The 23,765-nt window shown below is 38.0% G+C and overlaps 3 protein-coding genes across 3 annotated transcripts; 2 read left to right on the forward strand and 1 right to left on the reverse strand.

The window, feature by feature from the left end:
• Positions 1-3,719: 3,719 nt before the first annotated feature.
• LOC150033952 (purple acid phosphatase 18-like) lies at positions 3,720-6,849 on the forward strand. Its single transcript, XM_090318017.1, has 5 exons — positions 3,720-4,121; positions 4,659-5,327; positions 5,551-5,739; positions 5,822-5,910; positions 6,410-6,849. The coding sequence occupies exons 1-5, from the start codon at positions 3,978-3,980 to the stop codon at positions 6,615-6,617; spliced, it is 1,299 nt and encodes a 432-aa protein (XP_090174143.1). The 5' UTR covers positions 3,720-3,977; the 3' UTR covers positions 6,618-6,849.
• Positions 6,850-6,876: 27 nt separating this feature from the next.
• On the reverse strand, positions 6,877-8,947 carry LOC120087294 (RNA-binding CRS1 / YhbY (CRM) domain-containing protein). The gene is made up of 5 exons (XM_039044242.2): positions 8,452-8,947; positions 8,095-8,222; positions 7,749-7,974; positions 7,380-7,507; positions 6,877-7,263 (listed from the first exon to the last, which is right to left on the reverse strand). The coding sequence occupies exons 1-5, from the start codon at positions 8,945-8,947 to the stop codon at positions 7,171-7,173; spliced, it is 1,071 nt and encodes a 356-aa protein (XP_038900170.2). The 3' UTR covers positions 6,877-7,170.
• An 83-nt stretch (positions 8,948-9,030) lies between these two features.
• On the forward strand, positions 9,031-23,612 carry LOC150033953 (protein FATTY ACID EXPORT 5-like). The gene is made up of 3 exons (XM_090318018.1): positions 9,031-9,475; positions 22,413-22,500; positions 23,251-23,612. The coding sequence occupies exons 1-3, from the start codon at positions 9,277-9,279 to the stop codon at positions 23,321-23,323; spliced, it is 360 nt and encodes a 119-aa protein (XP_090174144.1). The 5' UTR covers positions 9,031-9,276; the 3' UTR covers positions 23,324-23,612.
• Positions 23,613-23,765: the final 153 nt, after the last annotated feature.

Raw genomic sequence — 23,765 nt, forward strand, 5'->3', positions numbered from 1 at the left:
TTTAAGGGAGAAATTTATCTACCTATCCTTGTTTTGGGGAAGGATTGAATTTATTCTTGTGTAGCTGAGTTCCTAGCTCCTTAATCAGACGAATCTCCAAAGTCGTAGGTTTGAGTCGGCAATCTGGCCATTAGCACCCATGCAAATCAAATGACCACGCTCATAGGCAGGAGTTCCTAACTCACTTAGGATTAAGGTCATGTTATCTATGGACATTGTAGTAAAATGAAAGTCTCTGTCATAAACAACGTTATATAACGAGACTAAACATTTTGTGGTTTGGTCTTATACAATCTCCTTTGTATAGTGCATCCCCGCTCGTATGTCTAATATATAAATGGTCAGGATCAGACCATTTGTAGTACTTTACAACACTTGTAACTTCTATAAAACGAATCACATTCGTAGCGTCACCAGAATAAGGTTTCCCTCCTTTATCCATATACTATAGACTATTTAGGTTATCACTTAAAGCACAATCCACTTATATGTCTCCACATACATGCTTAAATTACAACGATAGCCATGGATCTTAGTTTATTGGTTTGTGGTTAATGCAACTAAAATATCTCATATTTCATAGACTGAAGTGAATAAAATATCTCATATTATAAATTACAAAACTGTTTGTTCATACACGTGTTTACAAACTATAGGACCCTACAAGATTTAGGGCATCAACCCCAATACTTTCTCCTATCCCTAAATCGGGTAGGTGTGAATTCCGTCTTACACCCTATATCCCCAGCTATCTACCCGGTCTTACCCCTGAAATGGGAGGCTTATTAAACCAACGCTATTAAGCCAACTCTCACCTATGCAAATCTAAGGATAATCCCGAATAAACAGGAGTTCATTGTTAACTCAAGATTAAGATTGAGTTGCCTAGGTTATCTAAGCAAAACGTCTATAAAGTAATAGTGACTTATTTCTTGGTCTGATCTTATGCAAACTCATTGCATAGGACGCCTCCACTCCTCATGTCAATACATGAACGAATAAGAATCACTTTGTTTGTAGTATCTTTACAAAACTCGTAACCGTTACAGAGTAAACCGCATCCAATAGTGTTACTAGAACAAGGCACCCAACCTTATTCGTATACTATAGACCATTTTGGCTATTTACTCGAACTTGATCCATCTTTATGTCTCTGCATAAAGTTCAAGTATTCAACCAATAGCCATGGATCTTAGTTTATTGAATTTAGACTGTATGTATGCAATTTAAAGATTCAATAACAACTTTATTGAAGAAATGTTGAATAATATCTTTATTGATAATAGAATGTGTTTAACTTTACAAACTGCGAGTTTTAGGACACAACCCAACAAAATTCACTTATATGAATCTCATCCATATAATTGATATTTGGATCATATCCAAATATTTAATTCCTCTCAAGATAAATTATATTTATATTTAATTACATGAATCTCATTCATATAATTGGTATTTGAATCATATTCGAATTCCTCTCATATTATCTTAAATTGTAATATATCAAATACATTATATTAATTATATCGCATATATGATCAATTTAATTAATTATATCACATATAATTAATTCTCTTAATTAATTTAAATACTTCAAATTAATCCTCGATTTAAATCCCTGTTGAGCTACAGAGGGGACCTTATGGACCTGTAGATTGAAGCTTCAATGGTACTCGAATAATTAATTAAACTTTTTAATTAAATTACCCAACATCTGTTAACTGCTGATCACTTCACTAAAGACCGACAGCTGCATTCTTTGCACTACAAATTAATTTTTGTGTCTATTGGATATAACCAATCAACAGTGCGATAACCCTTCACAAATTGCTCGTAAGTAAAGTTGGGCCAAAATACTGTTTTGTCCCTATAGTTACATCTAACTCTTTAAGTACCATTGATTCCTGTAATGAACAAGAAGTCATAGTCTAACTATGACTATGTCCATCTCGGACCAGGAGAGAGTGTGGCCACTATGTTCAAGACTCGGAATCAACCTTTAAGGGAACAATTTATCTACTTGCCCCTGCATAAGGGAAGGAGTTAGTTGGTAGGCTTCTTGAGTTGGCAATCTGGCCACGCTCACCCATACAAATCAAAGGACCGCCTTCATGATCAGGAGTTCACAACTCACTCAAGATTTCGGTCATGTCACCCATCGTCATCCTAGTGAAATGTAAATCTCTATTATTAACGACGTTATATAAAGAGACTAATCATTTCATGGTCCAGTTTTATACAAACTCTTTGTATAGGATACCCCCACTCACATGTCTCCACATGAATGATCAGGATCAAATCATTTGTATCACTTTACAACACTTGTAACACCTACAAAGCGGGTTGTATCCGTATTGTCATCAAAATAAAGTACTCAGCCTTATCCATCTATTACAGACCGTTTAGATTATTATTTAAACAAGATTCACTTGTATGTCTCTACATACTTGTTTAAATTACATGAAATAACCTCGGATCTTAGTTATTGGATTGAGTATATGCTTATAAAATAATACTTATTTTATTAACAACAATATATTTATACAAAGTTTACAAACTACGAGATTACATGGAGATTTAAGACACCAATCCCAACAACATTTTTTGGACATAAATGCTTAACCTGACTCCGGTAGTGAGGTTATTTACTGAGTTTTTTATACTCATCCTTTTCATATATTTTTTTTCAGGTAAGGTTAAGGACGCGCCGACGAATGACAAGCGGAATCCATGATCGAGCCATTAGAACCAGTCATATGCTTTCGCTCATATTTTTAGGTTTTTTATGTTTTTTATTTTTAGTTTTGATATTTAAACCTAAGGATTTGGTATTTGTGGTTTAGACTTTTTAAGGAAATTTTCTAGTTTTATTTTATGGCTTTGTGGGTACCCTACTACTTGAATTTCAGTTATTTTGGTTTTAATGAAATTAATTATCTTTGGTCCATTTATTTGGTTTTTACTAAGTTACAAAAAGATGTCAATTTGAATTTCATGCATGCATGTCTATAGTAATGACCTAGCTTAAATCCTAGAGAGGCGGATCGTTACACTTAATTTAAGTCTTAAGGAATCTGATCGTTATAGTTTTATTATAACCTGAGAAGTATTCCTTTAATCTCATGCTTTCATTGTAATAATGCATAAATATGATATAAAATAGATAACATTTCAAATAAAAACAAAACTAGAGCTCAATTTTTGTTGGAATGGTAGCATTGACAAAATTATTTAATGAATTAATTTTTATATTAATTTAATTTAATTTCGTTCCAAACTTGATTTTACTGAAAGTAGTGAATTTATGATGATTTTCATATGGGCTTTTTTTTATTTTTTTTATTTTTTTATTATTCAAATCAATAGAAATTGAAAGTTTATAATGAAGATTGATGCAACTCTCAACAACTTCAGTAAACTATCCAAACGAACCATTTTGCTAGACTATATGGTCTTGCCCTTTTGGGTTTAAAGTTTTTCATCTCATCGTTCTCTCTATTTTTCCTCTATCTCTATTTTAATTAAAGTGTAAGGTGGAGGAATCGAACCTCAAATCACGATATTTAGTATGAACATTATGCCAATCGAACTAAGCTTTTGTTGGCCTTAATGTTTCTATTTTAGAAAATAGATTACCAAATTTTTCTTTTTTTATCACAACCGTTGAGATAGGAAATTGAATTTTTAATTTCTTAAATTGAAAATTTATATCAATACTACTGAATCAAACTCATTTTGAGTTGAGTGGTCCAAAATTTGAGTGACGGATGGGATATCTCCACTATAATGTATGAATGAGAAATGACAATTTTTACTTTTGCAGACAAAAGCTAAATGACAATCTTTTGACAAATTGTTCTTCTTTTCACACAAACAAACAATTTTCAAAAAAGAGATTGGATTTATCTTCAATCATTCTTGATTCTTCTGTGTTCTCAAGAAATTCTAGATAGCAAACAAACGAATTCGCGTGAAAAATGGAAGCTATTCTAACGATCTTCCTCTTCCTCTTCTTCTTCCTGTCAATCATCTCCACTCCAAGAGCTGATTATGTTCGTCCTCAACCACGCGAAACTCTGCATTTTCCATGGAATTCGAAATCATCTTCTCAACCCCACCAGGTTTTCATTTTCATTTTTCTTGAGCTTTCTTTGTGCTATCGAGATTGTGTCGTTGTTGTATAGGGTTTTTGAAGATCCATTTCATAGCCATGCTTGATTTTTCTGTAGCTTGATTCTTCTACGCAAATCGCTCCTAAATAGAATTCTCTTTGTACAGTAATTCTAGTTGCTTTTTGTCAATTTTCTGGGACCAGTTAAATCTATGTATTTATTATTGTTCATCTGTGTGTTTGTTTGTGAAAAACTTTCGTCGGCTTTCTAGGTTAAGAACAGTCATCATTTCTTTTTCTTTTGAATTTGGTAACGTTTTTAGTTTTGATTATTGACATAGATTGGTTAAGAATATGAACAAATGATGATTATGCCGAAACTTATTAGCTTACGCTTGTAGGTTAGCCCATAAATGGAGAGTGTTAAGAATACGGATGAATGATTGAGTGTAACACAGCCTATCAACTTACCACATTTCTTTCTTTCCCCCTTTTTTTAGAGTTGTTTGAGTTCCTTTTGTTTCAATATTTCACTACTTCCTTGCAGGTGCATATCTCCCTAGCAGGAGACAAGCATATGAGAGTCACATGGATTACTAACGATCATTCTGCTCCTTCTTATGTTGAATATGGAACATCACCAGGAGAATATACTTCTATTTCTCAAGGAGAGAGCACCTCTTATAGTTATATTTTTTACAAGTCAGGAAAGATACACCATACAGTAATTGGGCCTCTAAAGGCTGGCACTGTTTATTATTACCGATGTGGAGGGGAAGGTTCTGAGTTTCAACTGAAGACACCTCCTTCCCAGTTGCCAATTACTTTTTCAGTGGCAGGGGATCTAGGTCAAACTGGATGGACTAAGTCAACATTAGATCACATTGATCTGTGCAAATATGATGTACATCTGCTTCCAGGTGACCTATCCTATGCCGATTACTTGCAGCACCTGTGGGATACATTCGGTGAGCTTGTGGAGCCGCTTGCAAGTGCAAGGCCTTGGATGGTAACTCAAGGGAACCATGAAAAGGAGAACTTATTGATATTGAAGCCTCCATTTGACTCCTATAATGCAAGATGGAAGATGCCATTTAAGGAGAGTGGATCAAGTTCAAATCTCTATTATTCTTTTGAAGTTGCTGGAACTCATGTGATTATGCTTGGATCGTACACGGATTATGATGAATCCTCAGATCAATATGCATGGTTGAAGGTTCGTGAGCTTTTAACTTCTTTGTAGAAGGCATCTTCTAATAGTTAAAAATGTCCAACCCAACTAGTGCCATTGGATTTGACCATTCAATTCTCCTCTGGATTCAATCCACTACCAGGAATCCCTTGTTTGTTTGTTATGGCTTGCTTTGTTTTGTTATGTTATTTGTTTTTGTATGAGAAATGATATAACTACTGGCCTGAGAAATTTTCTTGTTCAATAGGCTGATCTTGGAAAGGTGGACAGGGAAAGAACACCCTGGCTAGTAGTGGTATTCCATGTGCCATGGTACAATAGTAATAAAGCTCATCAAGGTGAAGGTGCAGATATGATGACTGCCATGGAGCCGTTGTTATATGCAGCTGGTGCAGACCTAGTAATTGCTGGTCATGTCCATGCTTATGAACGCTCGGTAAATTATTTTGATCCTTTTTATATAGCTGACTTCCTTATTCTCCTCGAGTATCCTTTGATTCATTTTCACTCTATGGCAGAAACGTGTGAATGCTGGAAAATCCGATCCTTGCGGCGCTGTGCATATAACTATTGGAGATGGAGGAAACCGAGAAGGTTTAGCTCACAAGTATGGGATCACTCTATTTCCTCAACTTATAATTGGTTTTTCATCTTTTTATTTCTATATCTCTTTCCCGTTATCATCTCTCAGTCATAAATTTTCTCCTAAAAAAGGAAAAGAAATCTTACAATTATCTTTAGTTCAAATATTCTGCAATTTATAATTTTTTGACAGTTGTTTAAATCTTACAACCTTTACATTTTATTTCTTTTTACTCGTAGAACTCTTAGAAATTCTATTTGTCCATAAAACATGCATAAAAATTCATTTTGTTCTTTATTGGTAAATTTCTGAAATGCATATTACTTATAAAATTTAAATAGTAATATGCAAATTTATATCGTAAGCCCCATGCACTGGATTCTTGCTGGATTTGGTTTTGAATTTAGAAATGAATGACATTGATTAAGTTTGGACACAGGACTGAACACAATAACATTGAGAAATAGATATTTCATTCAAAGATAAAATAAGTATGAATTAAGAGGATTGTTGTATTTTATAGGTACAACTCACAGCCTGAATGGTCAGTTTTTCGGGAAGCTAGTTTTGGTCACGGGGAACTGAAGATAGTGAACTCAACTCATGCGTTTTGGAGTTGGCATAGAAATGATGATGATGAACCAGTAAAGTCTGATCAAGCATGGATAACCTCATTGGTTGCTTCTGGCTGTGTTACTGAGAAGAATCATCAACTGAAGAAGTTTAGATGAAACCTTTGGATCTACTTAACTTAGTTTATCCTTTCCGCTTTCGAACGAAATTCCTTACCCTTCTAATGTAAATATAGTTGGTGTGTGCATATATTTCATCTTAGTTACATCAGTTGCTTTCCATCATTCTCATTTATCTACATCTACACCTGAAGTTTTACTAGGACTCATTATTCTATATATAATGTATATTGATATATTATAGCGTATCAATTATCATTATTGGCCACTACTCAAGCTATCTTGTCAGTCATCAGTATGATATTAAACATTTATCTCATTCACAGCCAATATCAGATATAAACTTCCCTACGGGCTACGACTACAAGTTTAATCGAGATGCTCAACTTCAACAATACAACACAAGGGGTTTTGAGAAATGAAAATCAACAAATTTCCAAAACTCATTTAAGATATGTAGCACCATTACAGTCTACATTATCTCTGCCTTTCAAGTTCGTCTCTTCACAATCCATGGAATAATCTGCTCAACCCTAAACAAAATGGGTATACAGTATAATTTGATTATGCTGGAAGAGAAACCATTCACCATCTATGAGTTCATGTCCTCTTCATGATCTTTCTTCCCTCTCCACAGAATAATCTGCTCATCCTTGAATAAAATGGGCACACAAGGTACCAAATCCTGGATTGTTGGTAGAAATTTAGGATTGAAAGTTTTCAATCAACTTAGACAGGAGTTCTATGCTTTAATCTTTAGATTAAAACAAACAAACAAACAAACTTAGCATTAACAGTTACCCTTAATTTAACACCAATCTGTTTGCAGTCACTGCTTCCGATATGGATACAATCTAGTCTAACCACCTCCTCGAACTTGAAGGCCTCCCTCACTCTGTCCACGACGTTAACATATACACCATTCCTCGCTACAGAAAATAAATTAAAAGGTAATGTTCAGCCTCATAGAACTACAAACACCATTCTACTATTCATATCTTAAACACATACAAAGTTTGTAAATAAATAAAGATTGTAGTCAACCTGAGCTTGCACACAAGGATCACAAAGGACAATAATGAAATCTTAAACAAAGGTTCGATCATAAGGATTATATACGTAATTTGAGCTATAATATAAAAGAAAAAGAAAAGTTTGGAGTTTACTCACTAAGTTTCATCAGAGGAGGGGAATTCAATCCTCTGTTTCTCATTTCCTTTGTTTCATCAAACGACAAACCATCTGCCACATTCTTCACAAGCTTTGGATATATTGGCGCATAAGGTTTCCACAACATAAGAGGGATAGTTGGTCGATTCTTAGGATCGTAGTTTCGACCACGGTATAAAAGAAGAATGTTGATATGTCGATATATAATCTTCCCACCAGACTTGTCCTAGAAAGAAACTATAGCTCACATCAGGTATTTTCCTAGTGAAAGTCTACCTTGAAATAAAGAACAAGACAAAATTATGTTGGATACGTGAGGAATGGATGTAGTTCAAACAAATCAAACCTCAATGTGGAAACATATATTGTCCATATCAAGAGTTGGCACTCCCAAGCATTTGATCCTCACAGCTTCAGCCCTTCTCCAGTGGTTGTGTATGTCATCCAACATATTATGAGTAACTCCCCCCTTTCCTATATAAGCCAAATGCATAACCAACCACTCAAACCCTTTATTCCTTCTTTCTCAATCTCAAAAAAGTTCTGAGGAACAGTTTATGATCATGACAGACAAGAAGAACAATATAGAATATCACAAGTAAGGAAAAGGTATTCAACCATACAGCTACCACCAAATTTCCTCCCATTAACATGACAAAAACCCAAGCCATCAAAATGATTGAAAAACTAATGTCGTATATACCAAGATTGATTTGCCGAGAGCAATTGTTATGCCGATACTGTTCCACAAGCTCTGCAACTTCCTCCTCCGATAATGGGTCTCCAAGAATCCGTTTCCTCTCCTCTAACACTTCATTTATTTTCACTTCCACCACCGCAGGGGCCGAAGTTCCAGTCCATTTCCGGTCGAGCCGGCCCGGTCCAAACGGTGAGAATTTAGGCGATTCTCGATAGCCTATAGGGTTAACTGAGGGATTGGTCTCAGAGTAGGAGTAGAAGAAGTCGAAAGGAAGATCCGACTGGAGTGGGAGGGTAGGCTTTTCGTTTGAATTCGAATTTCCATCGTGGGTCTTCTTCTTTGCCTTTCGGAGCTTCGAAACAGGAGTAAATGGAGGATCGTAACTGCTTTCAGACAGAGATTTGGAGATAAATCGGCAAATGAAGAAGAAATACCCACTGGGTTTTTTATTCGAGTGATCTGGAAATCTGATCCGGGTTCGGAAATGAGTCGCCATCATCGGCAGCTCTCTCTCGACGAGGGTATACTGAAGTTGCAGTCTTGCAGAATGCAGAGAGGTAGTGAAGAAGAAACTCTATACAGCGTCGTTCCGTGGGGCGTAGCGTAGCAAGGGTAACCACGTCATTTTGAAAGACGAGGTAGGGGTAGTTTGGTAAATACGTTTGAGGGCGTGTGGACAGTCAATTTTGACCAGTGGCGTCCCACACGCCATACAGCTCATAAGGCAGTTGAGAAGAATTGGAAAACTCCCTCATTCCTCTTTGATCTGTGAAATTAAACAAGGATTTGCTCAAAATCTGATATTCTCAGAAAACCCAATTTGGAAAAATGCATGATTTCTGCTTCACAATCCCTTATGGATTGATTTTAGTTGGTGGTGGCCTTTTTGGCTACCTCAGGAAAGGGAGCACAGCATCGCTAGCTGGAGGTGTGGGTACTGGATTGGTTTTAATTCTGGCTGGATACTTGAGCCTGGGAGCTTTCAAGAAGAAGAAGAACTCCTATTTAGCTCTGATTCTTGAGACAGGTATTTTATTGTTTTGTAACTTCTGTTTCCATGTTCATCTTTTCTTGTTTGATCTTGTTTTTGCTTTTCTGGGGTTGAAGATCTTGTCTGCAACTATTGATCCTGATATTTTTTCCAGTTATAGAACCTTAAACAATGGGATCCTTGCCAGTCAAATGTGTCAATTATTTTCTAATTTCTTTTTGCTGTTTTGAGTGTTCTTGTTTCTTCACATTTGAGACGCTTGTGAGCAAACTCATTCGAGGTATTGTGTGTATCTCTCTCTGTCTCTCTCTCTTTTTTTTTTTCTTCCCTATGTAATCTATTGCGGAGAAAACCGCAAATCACTGGGATTGTTCAAATCATTACCTTCTTATATTCTATTAGTAGGAAATCTTGTTATGAATCTATAACTACAATTTATGAGAACTTGCTGAACACGAGTTATTTCTTCTTCTTCTTGTCCTGCTGCTTTAGACCAGTATCACTTCTTGTTCTCTTCTCAAATTCCATTACCGTATAGTTAGCTTTCTTGGTTCTTTGCTGGGTAATGTCTAGAGTCTATGTAACGGGAGGAGTCTGATGGCTGTAAACTTTTGAAAATGTCAAAAAGAGATCCAATATACTCTCATTCGCGCTGGTGTGTCCATATTTTTCATTGGTCCTCTGGAAGGGAACTATAGGGGTTTGGGTAGGAGTACTATGGTATTAGCAAGGGCATAAGGATAATTAGTCAGGGAGTTAGTCTATTTGGTTATAAATAGAGGGAGGGGATTGCTGGGAGGTTCCAAGTGCCTTATACTTGGTTTATCTTTTAAGTTTTTGATCATTTACATATATATTTTTTTTTTTGGGTAAAAGAAACTGTTATTGATATGAATAAGGGGAAGACCCCGAAGAACTACAATAGAGATTGCCAATTACTGACTAAGAAAGATAAACTGAAATGATTGAAAGGGTGCTTTAATTTACACTAAGAAAAAGCAATAGACAAAACTAACTCAAAAAATCGAGCAGAAGAAAAACATGTATCATGAAAAGGTTGTCTGTTCCTTTTAACCTATAAGCACCAAAGGACAGCATGGATAAAAGCCAACCAAATGACCTTCTTAGTTCCACCAAAAGGATGTCCCACTAACACCGAGGCCAAAGCATCATCAGAAATATCATGAGGACAAGTGAAATACCAACCAAAAAGAGGCAAGAGAAGGTTCCAAATGCTGATAACAAAAGAACAGTAGATGAACTGATGTTTCAGCATGCTTGTGACACATATGACACTAAGATGGAGAAAGAGACATATAAGGCATAGGACGCTGCAAACGATCAGCAGTATTAATGGCACCCTAGCTGAATTCCCAAAGAAAGATTTTAATCTTAGGATATCTATCCTTCTAAATCACTGAATAAAGATCAATCAAGTCTGAATCCATATCACCCTCCAAATCAGCCATAGGAGACTTAACAATAAAGCCCAAAGATGGATCAAGAGGCCACAACCAAGTATCAGGAGTAGCACGCAATCGGATAGGTGTTAGATGAAGGTATAATAAGGCCCACTCAGCAATCTCTAACTCAGTAAGATTATGACATAAGTCCAAATTCCATGTAGTCATAGATGAGTTCTGATGAAAATAAAAAATGAAGGAGAAGAAGAATACAAATGGTTTACGTGGAAAACCTTAGAACCAGGGAGAAAAAACCATGATAGAGACTTATTTTTTATTATTGAAGTGATACAAAATACAAGAAGACTTGCTCAAATGAATAGACAGATGGAAACCCTAGGCCCATAAGAAAATTACAAAAAGTCCCTTAGGGCAAAATAACTATTTTCGATACTTCCCCCCAAGTTGGGGTGTAGATATCAGTAAGACCCAACTTGCTGATACAATAATCAAAACTCTGTCTCAACAACCCCTTTGTAAGGACATTTGCAACGTACTGATTAGAAGGAATGTAGGGAATGCATATGCTTCCATTGTCCAGTCTCTCCTTGATAAAATGTCTGTAAATTTCGGCATGTTTGGTTCTATCATGTTGGACCGGATTGTTTGCAATACTTATTGCTGCTTTAGTTTCACAGAACAATTTCATCGGAAGCTCACTATCTTGGTGAAGATCTGTAGACACTTTCTTCAACCAGATTTCTTCACATATCCCTAAACCCATGGCCCTGTACTCGGCTTCTGCACTACTTCTGGCAACTACCTCCTGTTTTTTACTTCTCCAAGTGACCAAATTGCCCCAGACAAAAGTGCAATACCCAGACGTTGACCTTTTATCAACAACAGACCTAGCCTAGTTTGAATCAGTATATGCTTCAATGCAACGTTTATTTGACTTCCTGAACAGTAGGCCCTTACCAAGAGTAGTCTTCAGATACCGTAAAATGTGTTCAACAGTTGTCATATGTTCCTCGTAGGGAGCCCGCATGAATTGAGTGACAACACTCACTGCATATGATAAATCAGGTCTAGTGTGAGATAAATAGATCAATTTCCCGACTAATCACTGATATCTCTCTTTACTGCAGGAGCTCCATTGTTAGTATCAATCAGTTTTGCATTATACTCCGCAGGGTGTCCACTGGTTTACACCCAGTTATTCCTGTTTCCTTGAGAAAATCAAGAGTGTACTTTCGTTGAGAGACTGAGATACCCTCCTTCGACCGAGCCACCTCCATCCCAAGAAAGTACCCAATTTTCCCAGATCTTTAATTTCAAATTCTTTGGTCATCTTTGTTTTAAGTCTCATAATTTCAACATTGTCATCACCGGACAACACAATGTCATCGACATAAACAATAAGCACTACGATCTTTCCTGAACCAGACTTCTTTGTGAACAACGTGTGGTCTGAGTGCCCTTGATTATACCCTTGTGCTTTAATAAATGTAGTGAATCTGTCAAACCAAGCTCTTGGAGACTGTTTCAACCTATACAACGACTTCTTTAATCTACAAACCTAGTGCTTAAATTGGTTCTTGAAGCCGGGTGGAGGGCTCATATAGACTTCTTCTTCAAGTTCTCCATTAAGAAACACATTCTTTACATCTAATTGATAAAGAGGCCAATCTTTATTACCAGCAACTGATAATAACACCTCGATCGTATTGAGTTTGACTACAGGGGAGAATGTCTCAGAGTAATCTATACCAAAGGTTTGAGTAAAGCCTTTGGCAACAAGTCTAGCCTTGTATCTGTCAATCATGCCATCAGACTTGTACTAACAGTAAAAACCCATTTACATCCAACCGTCTTGTGCCGCTCAAGAAGAACAACCTGTTCTCATATCCCATTTTTCTCCAGAGCTCTCATTTCTTCCATAATGGCAGCCTTCCACTCAGGAGTTTCCATGGTAACATGTATACTTCTTTGGAACCACCACTATATCTAGGCTGGTAGTGAGAGCCTTGAACTCGGGAGATAAGTTACTGTACATCATATAAGTATGCATAGGAAACTTCGTACATGATCTAGTCCCTTTTCTCAGAGCAATGGGAAGATTGAGAGACGCATCACGGCTTTCCTCCTTTCCAAGTTCCCTACTGCAATCAGTCGTCCGTTCCATGAACCTTTCTTTAGAAGGACCTTCCACGCAATCACCTTCCCTTGCACTGTTTTCATTTTCTGGGGCTATTTCCTCAGTATTGTTCTTTCTAGTAGTCTCTTCATCCTCCTCAGTTCCTTCTGTTTTCTCAGCACTGTCACCCCTTTTTGTATCCTTATCCATTCTGCAAGTATTAGTCTCAACACAATCATCAATATCACAAGCAGGAATGCACATACCTGGAGGATCAACATGTTCAGGTTCAACCGACAATTCTAAGGGAACGGAATACATGGACTAATTAGCCTCTTCACTAGGACTCTCCCCCTAAAGAGGACTAAAGGGAAAGAAAGGTTGATCCTCAAGAAAGGTGACATACACGGAAACAAAGTATTTTCGAGACGAGGGATGATAACATATATACCCACGTTGATGGAAAGGATACCCAACAAAGACACATCTCTGGACACGAGGGGTAAATTTCGTACGATTTGGACTGTGGGTATTAACAAAGACAACACAACCAAACTCTCGGAGTGGTACGTCTGGGATTAGTCAGGTGTTGGGATACGACTCTTTGAAACAGTCAAGGGGAGTATGAAGGTCTAAAACATGGGAAGACATGCGGTTGATGAGGTGGGCCGCAGTGAGGATAGCATCCCCCCATAGATAGGAAGGAAGAGAGGTAGATATCATAAGGGAACGAGCGACTTCTACCAAATGCCTATTTTTCCTCTCGGCTACTCCATTCTATTTGAGGAGTGTAGGCACACGAGCTTTGATGGATAATCCCTTTAGAAGCTAGGAAGTCCCAGAAAGAGTTGTTAACAAACTCATGCACATTGTCACTTTGCAAAATTGCAATTTTTGTGTTGAACTGGGTTTCCACGGTAGCATAGAATTGCTAGAATATAGAGGACACCTCAGACTTATCGGCCAAAAGGAAAACCCAGTTAAGCCTTGTATGGTCGTCAATAAAGGTGACAAACCAACGCGTGCTTGTAGAAGTGGTGGTTGGTGATGGACCCCAGACATCATTGTGGATAAGAGTAGAAGATCTAGATGGTTTATAAGGCTGAGAATGAAAAGGGACACGACTCTGTTTGGCCTGGATACACACATCGCAATGTAAGGACGATATATTAATATTATGAAATAAATGCGAAAATAGATACTTCATGTATTGAAAATTAGGATGTCCAAGACCGTAATGTCATAACATAAAATCAGTCTCAGCAGTAGAAAAATTTAAAGAAATAAAACTAGTCCTATAACAATCCCTAGAAGAAGTATCATCAGTCAGGAAATAGAGCCCCCCCTATCGTGCCAGGCATTGCCAATCGTCGTCCTCGAGCTCAGATCCTGAAATAAAACAGAGTCAAGTGAGAAAACAGTCTGACAATTCAAGCCTCTTGTAATTTTACTGATAGATAATAAGTTGTATGAAATCTTAGGGACATGAAACACATCATGCAATACTAGACCCTTGAAAGGAGAGAGATGTCCTTTTCCTGCAATAGGGGTAAAGGACCCATCTGCAATTCTAATTCTTTCATTGTCGGCGCTCGGGTGGTATGATATAAAGTGATCAGAAGAACCAGTTGGGTGATCTGTGGCTCCTGAATCCACAATCCAAGGTTTTTTTTTTACCATTAATGCTAATAAGACCGAAGGAATGAGTCGTACCTGAGTGTGCAATAGCATTGATCCCAACAACACTTAAGTTATTTTGACCATCTACTTGAGTTTGAGCCTGAGTTTTGTCACTCGTCCAATCGCTCACCAGAGTTCGTCTAGGGCTGGACTTGTCCTGTGACTGATGTCGTCTATTATTTGGAGGTTTCCCATGTAGCATCCAACATTGGTCTTTTGTATGCCATGGCTTTTTGCAGTGCTCACAAACAGGTGGAGGTTTCTTATCACTGTCAGGTCCAGAGGATTTAGTAGCAAAAGCGGCAACATCAGTAGATGTAACTATTGGATTATTCATCGCACTAGATCTGTCTTCTTCCAAGCGTATTTCAGAACACACCTCCATAAGAGACGGCGTAGGATGTTGGCCTAATATCCTGCTACGAACACCATCGAATTTTGAATTTAGCCCAGCTAGAAAATCATACACTCAATCAGCTTCCTCAATTTTTGAATACTGAGTCCCGTCATGTGTACACTTCCAGATAATTTCACGGCACATGTCCATCTCTTGCCATAATAGGGATAATTTGTTGAAGTATGATGTCACGTCCATGGTCCCTTGCTTGCATTCGTGGACTTGCTTGCGTAAGGTATATAGACGGGATGCATTCTGCTTCTTCGAATACAGCTGCTGCACCGCATCCCAAATATCTTTGGCAGTTGCCGTATAAAGTAATGGTCTGCCTATTTGGGGTTCTATGCTGTTCACCAGAATTGATCGTAACAACGAGTCTTCCGCTTTCAAAATGCGTTCTTGGGGGTTACCAGGTTTAGGTTTTGGTATCTCTCCAGTTAGATACCCAAATTTTTGTCTTCCTTCCAGAGCCATTTTGATGGATTGTGACCAGGAGAAATAATTTTGGCCATTCAGCTTTTCTCCAATAATAATTCTTGTAGAATTTCCCATTGATCCAGACAACAAATTTACAGTAGGTAAAGTATGAAAAGAATTTACCTGATTTTCGGAATACCACTGAAGATTGGTTGGCTCTGGTTGAGCATTTTGTGGGTTTGTGCCAACAACTGTTCCAAGATCCACAATCTGTTGCTGAAGATAAGCAAATCGCCTTTGAATCTCAATAGGGAAAACACCCATAGACCACCCATTGCCTGTATCTCCATTCAAAGCTATCGAATTGAAGCTGTGAGTTGCGCCGCTGCTATCAGACATGGCTGGACCAACCGGCGGTGGCTGCTGCTCAACGGAAACTCTGCGGCTGGTCGAGCCGATGAGATCGACGCGGCTCATCATCTGCAGCCGAGGGTTCGAGGCCATTTGGGTTGGCGCGATCCACGGTTGAGCTGACAGCTAGGCATCGAACGACTGGGCGATGTCGAAGAGTTGGGCGCGATCCTTACCACGTGCGATCTGGGTGCCGTCGAAGAGCTGGGCACGATCCACGGCTGAGCGCGATCCGGTCTAACAATCGATCGGTTGGGTTGTCTCCACAGCTGGGGTTGTCTATCCGACACTGATTGTTGAAGAAGACACGGTAAAGCAGCCTCCAGGTACTGTTGGTCAGCCTCCTTAATTGTGGCAGCCATCTCAGAGTTGGTCGTCGAAGGGGACTCATCAATGGCGGCTAGGGTTTCTTCGCATTGCTCTGATACCATGATGAAAATAAAAGATGAAGGAGAAGAAGAACACAAATGGTTTACGTGGAAAACCCTAGAACCAAGGAGAAAAAACCACGATAGAGACTTATTTTTTATTATTGAAGTGATACAAAATACAGGAAGACTTGCTCAAATAAATAGACAGATGGAAACCCTATGCCCATAAGAAAATTACAAAAAGACCCCTAGGGCAAAGTAACTATTTTCGACAAGTTCCAAACATTAGCAACTGTAACCTCAGGATGTTGTACAAGACGAAAAAGTTGCGGATAAGTGGTGGAAAGGACTCCACAACTAAGTCATGAGTCATTCCAGAAGGACGTAGATGAACCATCCCCAATATGGCGACTAACCTGATTAGCAATCAACTCAATAGACAACAAATATACCTCCATGGTGATTTAGAAGAAGCACCAGTGACAGAGGAGGGCCAAACACAATCAGTAGAATAATACTTAGCAACAATAAGCTTCCTCCATAAATTCAGTTAAAAGCCACCAAGTCCATTTTGCAAGAAGAGCCAAATTTCGATGTTTAAAATTACCAATGCCAAGACCACCCAATAATGGATGCTGAGAAACCATCCAATTCACATTATGAACACTACCATCACCACGAGAGCCTCACAAAAAAAATCCCGAACCAACCTATCCAGGCAGTTAATAATAGAGGAAGGAGCCTTTAGCAAAGACAAATAATATGTAGGGAGGCTAGAAAGAGTAGCTTATGAGCATGTGACGACCCCCTTTCAAAATATATGAATACTTCCAATTATGGAGTTTATGCTGAAACCTCTCAATCACAGGCTGCCAAAACAAACCAGATTTAGAACTACCACCCAAAGGAAGCCCTAAATAAGAAGCTGGCCAAAAATCCCTTTTGCAACCAAAAGAACGCAACAACCAATCAAATTCAGAAGTCAGAGACATGAATCCCAAGAAGCTCACTCTTAGCATGAATGATTTTAAGGCTTGAAGCACACTAAAAAATATGGACGATGTCAAACAAGTTCTATATGGCAGTTCGCTCAGCAGTAGAGAACAACAAAGTGTCATTAGCAAACTCTAAATGAGTCAGCGTAAAATCTGAATGATCAATAGGATGAGCACTAATATGACCCAATGCTGAGCTATGGTCAATAAGACGACTCAAACAATCAGTTACTAAGATAAATAAGAGAGGAGAGAGAGGATCTCCTTGTTTTATGCCTCGTGAGGGAATAATCTTGCCACAGGGCGGCCATTAATGATGATCATGTAGTTTGCACTAGTAATGCATCCTCTGATCCAATTGTGCCAATGACAACCAAAACTTTTTACCTGAAGTAATCAAGGAAGTCCTAATCAATCGTGTCAAAGGTTTTCTCGAGATCCAATTTTAAGACAACCCCTGGTTTATTCAGAGAAGTTCAATCATCAATGAGCTCATTCGCCACCAAGGAAGCATCAAGTCTGTTAGCCACAAAAGCAAGCTGATTGGGCGAAATGGTAAAAGGAAGAAGCTTTTTCAAGCGATTTGATAAAACACGGGCAATAATTTTATAAGCACGGGGAATGAGACTAATAGATCTATAATTAGAAATAGATCCCGAGTCAACTTTCTTGGGAATTAGGCAAATATAAGTCTCATTCATTTTCACATTAATAATCCCAGAGTTGTAAAAATCGTTAATGACTAACATCATATCAGATCTAAGAGTAGCCCAAAAAAATTTTAAAAATTCAGCCGTAAAACCATCTGGACCAAGAGATTTACTAACACCAAGAGAGGAGACGGCAACAAATACCTTATCATCAGTAAAAGGACGCTCGAGATCGATGGCTTGAGTAAATGAAAGAGGATTCCATTGAAGATTTAGTGGAAGGAACCACTGACCCATGTCTTTTTTGAAAAGAGATGAATAAAAAGACAAGAATTCAGCTTCAATATCCTGTGAAGTCAAAAGACTCGTGCCATCTCTTGAGAGAATTTTCGTAATAGAGGACTTACGGTGTCGGGCAGCAATAATTTTATGGAAAAACCGTGTGTTTTTCATCACCCTCGAGAAGCCATTTCAGCTTACAACGCTGCTGCCAATGGATATGATCTTGAATAGTCAGAGTTTCAATATGTTCACGAAGAATACAACATCTATTAAGCTGTTCCCCATTAAGGGTCTCATTGTCTTCCAGAGCATTTAAATTGGTTAACCGTGAGACGAGAATGAAGATTAGTAACCTCATTGCTCCAATTGGTATTCCAATCCCGGACAATAGCTTTCAAACCCTGAAGCTTCATCATAAAACCATATCCAGGCCAATCAGGAGCGGGTGACAATTCCACCCGTTCTCCACCAAGGGACGGAAAGAAGGCACCAGGAATTTTCAAATCTGAAAGGGCATGAACTCCAATCAATACTTTCGGAAGATAAAGCCAAAGGAAAATGATCTGATATAATGCGATCCAGTCGTTCAAGAGTAACAGGCCCAAACTTACAAAGACAATTTTCTGTAAGCAAAAACCGATCAAGTAGAGATAGATATTGAGTAGGACCGAAACTCGACCAAGTAAAACAACCATTCGATAATGGAATATCCCGTAAATGATAATCCATAATCCATTGATTGAAGGCACGCATACTAGAGGAAATTGTTCTATCATGTGACTTTTTCCAAGACCATCTAGGGACATTGAAATCACCACCAATGACCCAATTTTCACCTCCCAAACCAGCTAAATCATCAAGCTCTTGCCAAAAGTCAGATATAAAAATATTATCAGAAGGGCCATGAACTGGCTTTAAAACCATCAAATAAAGATACATGAATCAAAGTAGAAAAATGGCTCTCAACAACCTCAAGGATAGTAAAGTTGGGCTCACTCCAAAGTATAAGAATACCCCCTGACGAATCAATAGCATCCAGAGCGGTCCACCCAATGAATGAAGAACTCCAAATAGATTTGATTAAAGAGGAATCAACATATGACAGCTTTGTTTCTTGTAGTGGCACAATACTGGGGTTGTGTTGTTGGATTAACTTCTTCACCAAAGCACGTTTCTTCCGTGAATTAAGACCCTGTACATTTCACGTGAGGAATTTCATTGATGCTCAGGTGAGCCCTCCCTAATAGCCAAAGTGTCAATTTTGTTATAGTGGACTGTAGAAAAAAAAGCCTTGCAATTCTATGTGAAGTTTGGGTTTCTTATTATTGGTATTGTTAATTTTCTTGGTTTTGGAGGGAGGGATCGAAGGAATAGCCACGCATAAGCCATGTAAGGACAAAAGGGAAGCCAAATCTTGAAGACTAATGGGTAAAGAGGAAAGAGAGGGTGATGGTTGGTGATTGGTAGATTGTTGGTGAAGGGCAGGGAAAGAGGGAATGGGCTCGTGATTGACAGAGGGAGAAAGGGAGAGGTTTTGTTTGTGATTAAGGTCTGGTGGAAGAGGGGGAAGAGTATGTATTGGCGTGTGGGTAGTATCGGCTAATCACCAAAAATGGTCATGTCAAGGGGTTGAGCAACAGAATCAGTTTCTTTGGAAGGGCTGGAGAGGTAAGCTTCTGTATCAGAACCAATAAAAGGTAGGTTTGGTTTGTTGGTTGAGGTAGAATGCAAAGTTCCAGCTTGTGAAGTGGTGGGACCCGCACTAAAAGTAACTGTGGAGAGAGAGGGTTGTGTGAAGGAGGGAGATGACGAATTGGATGGGCTATTAAGTTGGTTTTGGAAACTAAATGATGTGGTTGACTCGGGCAAAGAATTTTGACTTGGGTTTTTGGTTGATTCGGAAAGAGATAAAGGAGCAGAATGTGGGTCCATAGCTTGGTCAAATGTGGTGTGAGAAGGAAGGAGATTTACCTTTTCCATAACTGAATGAGATTCGGTCAAAATTGGTAAGTATGTGGGGGAGAGGAGTTACCGTTTGATTTGTGAGAGATGGAGGGGAATTTATTTTTTCCATAACTGAAGAAGATTCAGTCAAGGTTTGCAAGTATAGGGAGAGAGAGAGGGGGACCGATTGACTTGTTTCAAGAATTATTGACTTGCGTTTTTCTTTTATCTGAGATTCAATGAGATCCATATTTTCAGCAACCTCTTTAATATTATTTCCTTGTATAGGTAAGGTAGTGCGCCGCTGCCTATTAATGTTATTTCAATATATTTCAGTTCTTAATTATTGTCAGGTGGTTTTCTAACATTGTCATTAGCCACATTAACCTCTTGTTTGATACCCTCTTGCTCTTCACCAAGAGGTTACTATGACTAATGTGTGGATTCCATCCACCAATGCTTGGGATTTACAATTACGGTGCAATCTTACTGAGTTCGAGATTCTGTTAGATTGTGCACTTCTTATGATTCATGGATATGGCCCATCGACCCCTCATTGGATTTTTCAGTTAAATCCCTTATGGCTGATTTGGTTGGCATAGTGGATCCTCTGTTGACAGATCTTTACTCAGTTATTTGGAAAGACCATTATGCTAAAAAGATTAAGAACTTTCTTTGAGAGCTTAGTCTGGGTGCCATCAATGCAATTGATTGTTTACAGCACCGTACGCCTAATATGTCTATTTCTTCTTTTTGGTGTCTCATGTGTCCCCATCATGCTGTCCCAACTCACTTGTTCCTGCATTGCCCTTATGCTGATACTTTTTGGCATTTTGTTTTGGGGACTTTTGGATGGTCTATCACATGTCCTAATTCTATTTTTGATATCCTGGCTTCCAACTCACTTGTTCCTGCATTGCCCTTATGCTGATACTTTTTGGCATTTTGTTTTGGGGACTTTTGGATGGTCTATCACATGTCCTAATTCTATTTTTGATATCCTGGCTTCCAACTCTTTTTATCTTCTTTTAATAGATTTATGAAGTGGGTTTTCTTGGTGCAAAACAAAGCACTCTTTCGATCATTACAGTTTTTCGTTTTTAGTCAATAATTGGCTCTCTATTGTAATCACCTTTTAAGTGTTTGGGTTCTCCCCCGATTTCCTGCATCAATGAAATGTTTTTTTTTACTAAAACTCCTTTTCACTCCTTTTCACTGCATTTCTTCCTTTTCTACAACAGTCATGCTTAGTGCTTCTACACCTCGAACTCCAACTGGAATTTTTAGGACATGGAAAGAAGGCTACTTTAAGAGAGATTCAAGCAAGTCGTCCGAGTGGAGACTCGACCAAATATTTTACGATCCTTTTTATGCATCCTTGGAGCTTTTTCTTTTTTGTATTAGAATTTCCTGTGGAACTGCCAAGGTATTTTTCCCCGGAAGATCCTGACATGGCTGTAGGTTCTTTAGGACTTTGGGGTTTTGGGCATGGGAATTTAAGGAAAAGAAATGTGTCCTTCCCTCTTCATCATATAGTGGTGGAGTTTTCCCTTGGAAAGGAAGGTCTTATGATGAGGTTATAACACTAGTATGGGTTTTCTCCCCCTTGGTAGTAGTCTTTGGCTCCACCTCTTAAGTATCTTTGGCTTCATATGATTTCTCGTACTGATGCTTAACAGCTTTCTGTCTTTACTGCTGTATATTGTGTCCCAAAAAAAGAAGGCAAAAGAAGGCTAAATTCTCCTTGCGAACAGGACTAGATCGTTTTTATGAGAAAAATTATCCAAATTATTTTGTATAGGAACTTTTTATTTCCAGAGCCTCTACTTAGTAAAATTTACCTTTTATGACAATAATATTCTTACACTCTTAGGAGGTTGAGAGAGCGGGTGAGGTGTGGAAGGTGGTTTGGTTTGACGTCTCCCTTTGAGTTCTGTTTCCTGGTTTACTTTTAAGATTCAGAATTGTTTTTTGTATGCCCTTTTTTTAATCAATGAAATCTTGGTTTTTTAACCAAAAAAACACAAAATAAATAATAATAATAATATTCTTACATACCAACTGAAGGATCTTTTTTTAGTACTTCCTTTGGCTTTGTTTGTATTCAATCATTTCATTCTTTGAATGAAGTTTGTTTTCTTGAACAAGAACGGTATTTTCCTGATGCCAAAATGTTCTGCGTTTTTCAAGAGTTCTTCTAACTAATGATCCATCACTTTTCCATGTCAAGTTAGCATTGAATTTAATTTAAATGAAGTGATAAAGATGTATATGCATTTGCAACAGTATGTAGCGGTGCACTCACATGGGTGATGGGACAGCGCTATTTACAGACTTCTAAGATCATGCCAGCTGGAGTTGTAGCCGGAATCAGGTAACTTGATCTATTTCTAAATTCACTTCAAGAATTTCTTTTAAATGAAAGCAAATATTTTCTTGTGCTGTTGTTCATATCTTGATTGAAAAAACATAGTGATGCCACTATTTATCCTATAATTCTTTGCTGGTAACCTCAGCTATCTGAACTATGTACCTTTTGTTTTTGGTTGCGTATCGAAACAATGGATTTGATGGCTGATGTTATTATCACATTATTGTAACTTATATTATTGTTGTTATTATTATTATCTTTTAAGATTAGCTTTCATTGAGTAAAATGAAAGAATATACAAGAGCATACATATGTGTGTGTGTATATAAAGGGAGTATCAAAACACAACCTACGAGAAACCTCACCACCTCCCAAAACTCGTTGTCCAACATCTTCACCCTTCTAAAGAATCTTTTCTCTGGAGTCAAACACCGGCACAAAAAAACTATGCATCCACAAAACTTTGCCCTTTTCCAAAGATGCGAACTCGGGAGCACCCCCTCAATTTGGAACCTCTACACTTATAACCCATATCTGAGTGTCCAAACTTTAAGTGCTTCTAGTATACTGAAGTTATCTGGTTTTCTTGTATGACATGAAAACACCAAATTGAAAGTCCCGGTTGGAGCCCAATCAAGTTCTTTATTTTTTGTGTAAAAAAGATGGATGCACATGGTTGGGTGCATTTTAGACTGGATCTAATCATTATCCTATTTTATTTTGTATTTCTCTAATGACTATTTTATTTTGCAGTGCTCTCATGACTTTATTTTACCTGTACAAGCTCGCAACCGGTGGTAACCATATTTCTCCCAAGGCCGAGTGATGATTTCAAATACATTTTTCGATATTCGATATGGAAATGCATTGGATCACACTAGAAACTCGAACAATGTATTAGTATACAAATGATATCTCTTCTTGCTAACTTTGAAAAGGTTGGACGTGTAAATTGAATGATCATTACTGAATATAAACCAGCTGGGGTTGATAGTCTTAGAGTTCTTATTTCAACGTGTTCTTGGCCGGGCTCTGATTTGTTGCTCAATGAGTCTGTCCTTTTTACGTGTTCTTTCTTGGAATCAAATTTTCTGGGAAACCTTTGGATTCTGTTACCGATTCCTGTTTGTTGTCTTTTTGTTTGTCATCATCTTTTTTGTCCATTGATGTAGTACTGAAATGAAACTTACAGGGAGCTGAAAAACAAATCTATGCTGACATTTGCAAATTGTCATTTATGTTCACAAGGATTTGTTTTTTCTTTTGTC

This window comes from Benincasa hispida, chromosome 9, assembly GCF_027475165.1.
Source record: "Benincasa hispida cultivar pf3 chromosome 9, pf3_genome.v1.1, whole genome shotgun sequence".
NCBI classification, from domain to species: Eukaryota; Viridiplantae; Streptophyta; class Magnoliopsida; order Cucurbitales; family Cucurbitaceae; genus Benincasa; species Benincasa hispida.